This window comes from Capsicum annuum, chromosome 6 (assembly GCF_002878395.1).
Source record: "Capsicum annuum cultivar UCD-10X-F1 chromosome 6, UCD10Xv1.1, whole genome shotgun sequence".
Classification (NCBI taxonomy): Eukaryota; Viridiplantae; Streptophyta; class Magnoliopsida; order Solanales; family Solanaceae; genus Capsicum; species Capsicum annuum.
Window position 1 is genome coordinate 145,075,094 of NC_061116.1, and position 8,053 is coordinate 145,083,146.

The 8,053-nt window shown below is 31.1% G+C and overlaps 1 protein-coding gene across 1 annotated transcript in view; it reads left to right on the plus strand.

Annotated features, from left to right (window-relative positions):
• Nucleotides 1–6,337, plus strand: part of LOC107873088 (MLO-like protein 6) — a gene marked incomplete at its 5' end in the record, with an annotated part of 9,625 nt that extends 3,288 nt beyond the window's left edge. Inside the window, 6 exon segments of the mRNA XM_047414907.1 lie at nt 2,774–2,814; nt 2,990–3,163; nt 4,445–4,480; nt 4,578–4,645; nt 4,890–4,950; nt 5,665–6,337. Coding sequence (XP_047270863.1) covers nt 2,774–2,814; nt 2,990–3,163; nt 4,445–4,480; nt 4,578–4,645; nt 4,890–4,950; nt 5,665–6,144 — 860 coding nt within the window.
• Nucleotides 6,338–8,053: the final 1,716 nt, after the last annotated feature.

Here is an 8,053-nt window from a genome sequence, read left to right on the forward strand (position 1 = left end):
TTATATGAATGATGAAATTTGCTCATATGTTTTCATAAAGAAAACAACGTCGGAGTTTGTTATACTTGTTGTCTATGTTGATGACATAAACCTTATTAGAGCACCAATAGAGCTTCAAAAGGCAATTGATTACCTAAAGAAAGAATTTGAGATGAAAGATCCCGAAAGACAAAGTTATGCCTTGATTTGCAATAAGCATTTGACAAATGGTATCTTTGTCCATCAATATGCCTACATAGAAAAGGTGTTGAAATGATTCTATATGGATGGAGCACATCCATTAAGTACTCTGATGGTTGTTCTATCACTTGATGTGAATAAAGATTCATTCCAACCTCAAGAAAACAGTAAGAAACTCCTTGGTCCTGAAATACCATATCTTAGTGCAATTGGTGCACTAGTGTATCTTGCAAATAGTACAAGGCCTGATATAGCCTTTTTAGTTAATTTGTTAGCAAGATATAGTTCTGCTCCTGCTAGGAGACATTGAAATGAGATCAAACATATATTACGATATCTAAAAGGGACTATCAACATGGGCTTATTTTATTCTAAAGATTGCAGTTCCAATCTTATTGGCTATACTGATGCTAGGTACTTTTTTGACCCGTATAAAGCTCGGTCTCATACAAGCTATATATTCATATGAGGGTACTGCCATATCTTGAAGATCAACAAAGCAGTATATCATAACCACTTTATCAAACCATGCTGAGATTATAGCTATTCATGAAACAAGTCGACAGTGTGTGTGGTTGAGGTCCACAATACATCTCATTCGAAAAAAATGTGGCTTGAAATGTGATAAAGTACCTACAATTTTATATAAAGATAATGCAACATGCATAACACAACTTAAAGGAGGATTCATAAAAGGAGATCGAACGAAACACATTTCACCAAAGCTCTTCTATACACATGAGCTCCAAAAGAATGGTGATATTAATGTACAACAAATTTGTTCAAGTGACAATGTGGCTGATTTATTCACCAAGTCTCTTCCAACTGCAACTTTCAAGAAGATGGTGCACAAGATCGTAATGCAAAGTTTCAAGGATGTTCTTATTAGGGGGAGCTAATACGCGCTGTACTCTTTTTTTCTTACGAGGTTTTGTACCACTGGGTTTTCCTTGTAAGGTTTTTAATGAGGTAACCTATATTCGTATTTTTAGACATTCAAGGGGGGGTGTTATGATATTAATATCAATTATAGTGAATATCTATCAAGATTTACTTGATGTCTATTAGGATTTGAAGTATTTGTCTTTTACTCAGAAATTAGGTGTAAATTTTCCCTATAAATAGAAGGGTTTCCTTCATTGTAAATCAAACCTCAAGAGAAATAACAATTACTCTTTCTATTCTCTCTGTTCTTCTTCTTTATTCTTTATTGTTTTATAACAGGTTCCACTTTTAAATTTCCAATTATTAATTTTTTTCTTTCCCATCACCCCACCCCCCTTCTCTTCTCTTCCTCCCTCCCTTCTCCTTCACTTCATTAATTTCTTCAAAAATAAAAATAATTTTTTTATGAATTCTCTAAATTCATAAATTTGGAATCAACCATCTTCATCTTCATCATCTTCTTAAATTTCATACCCACTTACTCTCCCCCACCCCCTCCCCCATTTCTTCCTTGAACCTCACCTACCTTTTTAATTTTACAACCCAAGAATTTTTTTTTAAAAAGAAATCAAAAAAACAAAGAAAATGTAAAAAGAGAAATCTAAAATCCTTCAAAAATTTTCAGTCAAAATCAAATTTCAATTTTTTCACTCTCCAAGCTTCGATTTGGATTTGAAAACTCTACGATTCTCATTGTGAAAATATGGAGAAAGTTTTCTTGATAACTTCAGTGAATGTTAATAATAGAGTTTTAATGAAATTTTTTAATTCTTTTGGATGTTTGCAGGGGTGGGGGTGTAGGATGAGGGGTGGATGGATTTGATGGAGAAGAAGAAAGAAAGAGCAGGGGAGGGTGGGGTGAGTGCTCTAAAGAAGAAGGAGGAGAAAGAAAGAGCGGGAAGAAGGGAGAGAGTGGGGTCTGAAGAAGAAAGTCGCATGAGGGGGAGGGGGTATTGGAGGGAGAGGGGAGGGGTGAAAAGAAAACATGTTTTTGATTATATATATATATATATATATATATATATATTTGTGTGGCTTGCGTGGCATTAACATGGTGCTGATGTATAAATGCGTGTAGTGCGCTCTTCGCTGTGAGGATAGTAATATATTTTTAACAAAATATTTAATTCACACATTGTTTAGGGGTAAATAAATAAAAATTTAATCTAAGTAGTAGAGAAATTCAAGTGAAATGGTGTCTTCTCTCTCCAAATTAATTCCATTGTATGTGCTTGCATATGTGGTTGCAAGATTTCAAATTTCTCTACGAAAATTTAAAACTAACTTTTTAAAATAAAAATAAAAATTGATATGTGTATTACGATGTATCATAAATATTATGAATTTTTGTAGTTTACTGTAGTTTAACGTATATACAATATCAGATTAGTGTAGTTTAACGTATATACAATATTAGATTACTTGTCGTTTCACCATGTTACTAGTGTAACTCCTGTGTTCAAAATCTTTTATTAATAGTTTTGTAAGTAATCTGATTGCCTAAATAATTTTTCTATTTTCCGTAGCATATACATAGAAATTTAACTCTATAAATAGTACTTAAAAAACTCTTTACTTTAACATGCGATCATTCCTTGCAGCTAATTTTGACTAACACATGATTTTATTATTATTAATTTCTGGACAGGCTGGTATTCCTATCTCTGGCTACCATTTATCCCCTTGATTGTAAGTAGTTACTTCACAACCATACGCCTTTCAATCGATGACATTGTCTTGACGTTTCAACATCGTTTTTCACATGATCATATATCTATTCAAAGTTTCTTTATTTAATTATTTGTTTCATTTTCTTTAGGTCCATAAAAAAACGAAAAGATCATTAAATTAAAAATGCATGCAGGTGATATTGTTAGTAGGGACGAAGCTACAAGTGATAATTACAAAAATGGGGCTAAGGATTCATGAAAGAGGAGAAGTGGTGAAGGGGGTACCAGTGGTTCAGCCAGGGGATCACCTTTTTTGGTTTAACCGTCCGCGTCTCATTCTTTTTCTCATTAACTTTGTCCTTTTTCAGGTAATTAATCAACTTCGTTAATTTTTAACTTTTTTTTCTTCTGTTGAGTTTAAGTTTTGCATATTAATAACATATACATACTATTTTTTTCCGTATATTTTTCAAATTTTGAGATTCAAAATAAGTCTTTTTTGCCTAGTTTAATTTTTCCATGTGTCTTGTAAATATTTTAAAATAATTTTTTATCTCAAAAATATTTAAAAATCTTATATTCGAATTCATGGTCAAAATTTTAAGAATTTGATTCCTAAAATCTGAATAATGTTACAAAAATTGAGATAATGGGGAGCGTAGTATTTTTTTTTTATTATAATAGGGAGCTTAGTTTAATTTTTCCATGTGTCTTGTAAATATTTTAAAATAATTTTTTATCTCACAAATATTTAAAAATTTCATGTCCGAATTCATAGTTAAAATTTTAGAAGTTTGATTCTTAAAATTCGAATAATGTTACATAAATTGGGATAACAGGGAGTGTAGTTTTTTCTTTCATAACCACCTTATATAAAGCAGATGGCAAATGGCATGGCATTTGCTTCCGAAGTGTCGAGTTCGAATTCGACATTGGACGATGATTTTGCACAATTATTTTAGAAGACATTTCAAAATGTTTAAAAATACATTATGTCTCCTTAGATTTGAACCCTAAACATCTTCTTTATAAGCTTTAAAATGTGCCAGTGAGCTAGGACAGGTACTTTGACAAATAATCAATATGTTCTTTCTTAATCCACTTATTTTTCAACTTTTTTTTTTCAAAAGCATTTTTAAATTTTTTGATGATCTTTTTAATCAATAAATGTTAAAAACACTTTTGAGCAATAATTAGGGTTAATCAAGTATTTTTAAGTGTATTTTTATCAAAAATATTTTTTAAAAAGTAATTTTCTAGGGAATAAATTATTTTTTTAATCTCCAAAAACTGCATTTGTTACTCTCTAAAACACTTATTTTTTCTAAAAAAACTTGATCAAACATCTCATTTTTTTTTTTTTAGAAATAAGAATTTTTAGGAGCAACGACTATTAGTCTTTTCTCCTATATAAATATGGTACTACTATTCATAGGACGTGACACCCGAAACCTCAGGATCATAGATCCGCCCCTGCCTTAAACTACATGTTATAACAATTTAAACTACATCAAATATAATTTTTTTTCTTTACACTTTTCTTGTTTATAGATTAAACTTTTTTCGTAGTACTTAATTATCAATTCAGCGCGCTTAGACTCATACCGCAACAATGATTTTGATCATTTTTTGTCTCTTGAATAATGCAGAACGCTTTTCAGTTGGCATTCTTTGCTTGGACTTGGGTAAGCACAAAAAATAATTGTAGTAAAATAAATGTTAAAGAAATTTAAATGTGAGAATGAAAAGAAAGCTAATGATCAATCTTTTGGGTAATATCAGTATGAATTCGGGTTGAAATCTTGTTACCACGACCATACTGAGGATATTGTCATCAGAATAACTATGGGGTAAGCCTTGTTACTTAATATTGTCCAATTATTATTTGATGATTGATTATTTCTTTAATTTGAAACTCTCTTTCAATTTAACTATAGCTCGGATTTTTAAAAAAATATTATCTTATCTGTGTCAGATCCTTCAAAAATACACTACTTTCAAAGTATTTACACGCACCCAATTATATTTTTAATGAGTCCGAGCAATATAACAATTCATAACATTGACACATTATAATGTTGGTATTATGAACAGGGTTCTCATTCAGATTCTCTGCAGTTATGTTACTCTTCCTCTTTATGCCCTGGTAACACAGGTAATATTGAATACAGTTTCCTCGTCATTAGAGAAATCTTGAATGTTAATATGTCCTATATTTAATAGTATATAAGTTTTACATTTGTTGTATCTTTCATAAATGGTTTTGAATTTGATTAACATCTCATACATGATACAGCATTATTCCTCTGCTTCCTTATGCACCTAAAGAATTTATCTTATTTGCATTGACGTTGTAAAGAGATTAGATTTTTACACTATTACAATTATAATTTAATATTTAATAGTAGCAGTTTATCTTTATTATTTTTAAGTACAATTCTACTATTGAAATATAGACTGAATGTTTAGTAGCAAGTTTTATTCACCTAATTTAAATTGTAAATTGTAAAATATGTGTAGTTTGACCATTTGAATCTCATGATAGCCACCTTAAGCATGTGAATGTTGTTAAAATTAAATATTCAAGGATTTATCTTACATACGTAAATACTATAAACTAAATTTAAATTATTATTAGTGTGACTTAAATCTGTTATACCATGTTACTAGTTCGCTTGTCTTTCAAGCTAAGTTACTGATTCCAATTATCATAAATCTGTTATACCATGTTACTAGTTCGCTTGTCTTTCAAGCTAAGTTACTGATTCCAATTATCATGTATATAAGTACTCTTTCTTAATTAACCTTTTAGATGGTTTGTGCACAAAATTAAATGCAATGCTCAAATGTTGTATGTACTTGTGAACAGATGGGTTCAAACATGAAATCAACCATCTTCAATGAAAGAGTAGCAACAGCATTGAAGAATTGGCACCACACAGCAAAGAAACATGTAAAGGATCAAAGCAAGCATTCTAATCCAGTGACACCTATGTCAAGTAGGCCAGGGACACCTTCTCACGGCATGTCGCCTGTGCATTTATTGCGCAGCCACTACAGGAGCGACATGGGTAGCCTACAAAACTCGCCTCGTAGATCAAACTACGATGTTGATCACTGGGACAACGAAGGCTCGCCTTCCCCCTCCCGATTTTTCCAGGAGGCTGATATTTCCTCATCGTACATGCACCAGATTCAACTTGGCCAGTTTGACCATGACTCATCAGAAGTTATTGGGGCTAGCTCATCACAAGTGGTTCCTCTGCCACAAGAGGACTTTGAACAACATGAGATCACTATTGTTGGGTCAAGAGATTTTTCTTTTGAGAAAAGAACATCCAGTATATAGATATTATTTAACAAGACCCATTATATTCTAGATTATGTTTATTAATTTTTACTTGAATTCGAAGAAATTACAGATCCTGATTGCAGTATTGCTGCAATGGATGCACGGTGTAAATCTCTGTAATTAAGAGATCGAGAATTTGATCTGAAAATTCTACTCAAATACAAAGATCATTTAATTTTTCCATTTTCAATTGTGGTAAATATTTCATTTGCTCTTAGTTTATTTTTCTTTTCTTTTTTTGACAATAGAGAGTGGGTAATTTTCAATTGTGAAGTAGTGAACTAGTACTGATTAGCAACGCAATTGAAATTAAGGATCCGTTCACTTATAAAAATTATTTACTTTCTTTTTTGGATAATTTTTCACTTTATTTAAAAATTAATATATGAAAATAAAAATTTTAAATCCAACTTGCAAATTGTGTTTTAAATTAGGAAAACAACTCAACTATTACTGTTATAAAATAAAATAACGGAATAAAGAAATTGAGGAACAAATAGCAGAATAAAAAAATTGAGAAACAAATAGCAGAGCCTTTTGTTAATTTTGATGTGTATATAACACCGAGACAACAGTATGCCTTTATAGGCAACATTGTCAACCATTGCAATCAATAGAAATGGTAGGCTTATGCATAGGAACTTTACATTTGAAAAAAAAACACCATTGACAATGAAAAAGACATTCACACTTATGTTGTTTCGTAACACTCTTCCTTGAATGTCTAGATAATGTGTGTCTAATTTTACACAAAATAAAGAAAAACTCTAATAACACATATCTTGTAATACACATTTTTAATTGCTCCATTAAAACCCTTATCAAGGAAAATTCAATGGGGCAAAACCTTGATTAAGGAAAAAAGAGTGCAGCGTGTATTTGCTCCCATGATTAAATAATACTTAAAATCTCAGAGATGTCGCATCTCAATCTTGCATATCATCTTATCAAATGTTGAGGTTAATAATCCTTTGGTGAACAATACTGCTAAATTGTCACTTGAACGAATTTGTCGAACGTTGATATCACCATTCATTTGAAGCTCATGTGTGTAGAAAAGTTTTTGCGAAATGTGCGTCGTTCTATCTCTTTTATGAATCCACCATTTAATTGTGGTATGCATACCGCATTATCTTCATATAAAATTATAGGTACTTTGTTACATTCCATACCATATTTTTCTCGAATGAGATGTATCATGGATCTCAACCACATACATTCTCGGCTTGCTTCATGAATAGTTATTATCTTCGTATGGTTTGATGAAGTTGCCATGGTATACTGTTTTGTAATTCTCCAGAATATGACAGTACCTCCACATATGAACACAGAGACTGTTTGAGATCGAGCTTTGTGTGGATCAAATAAATACCGTGCATAAGCAAAACCAATAATATCGGTACTATAATTTTTAGAATAAAATAAGCCCATATCAGCAGTCTATTTTAGATACTGCAATATGTGTTTGATTCCATTTCAATTCCTTTTCGTAGGAGCAGGACTATACCTTACTAACAAATTAACAGAAAAAACTATATCAGTCCTGTAGAGTTAGCAAGATACATTTGTGCATCAATTGCACTAAAATATGATACTTCAAAATCAAGAATTTTCTCGTTCTTTTTTTGAGGTCGGAATAAATTCTTAGTCACATCAAGTGATCAAACAACCATCAGAGTACTTAATTCATGTGCTCTATCCATATAAAATCCTTTCAAAATCTTTTCTGTATATGTAGATTGATGGACAAAAATATTGTTTATCAAATCCTCAATTTACTAACTAAGACATAATCTTGTCCTTCTAAGATCTTTCATCTCAAACTCCTCCTTTAAATAATCAATTTGGAGTTTCAATAAGGTTTATTTCATCAATGTAAACAACAAGTACAACAAACTTCGAGGTA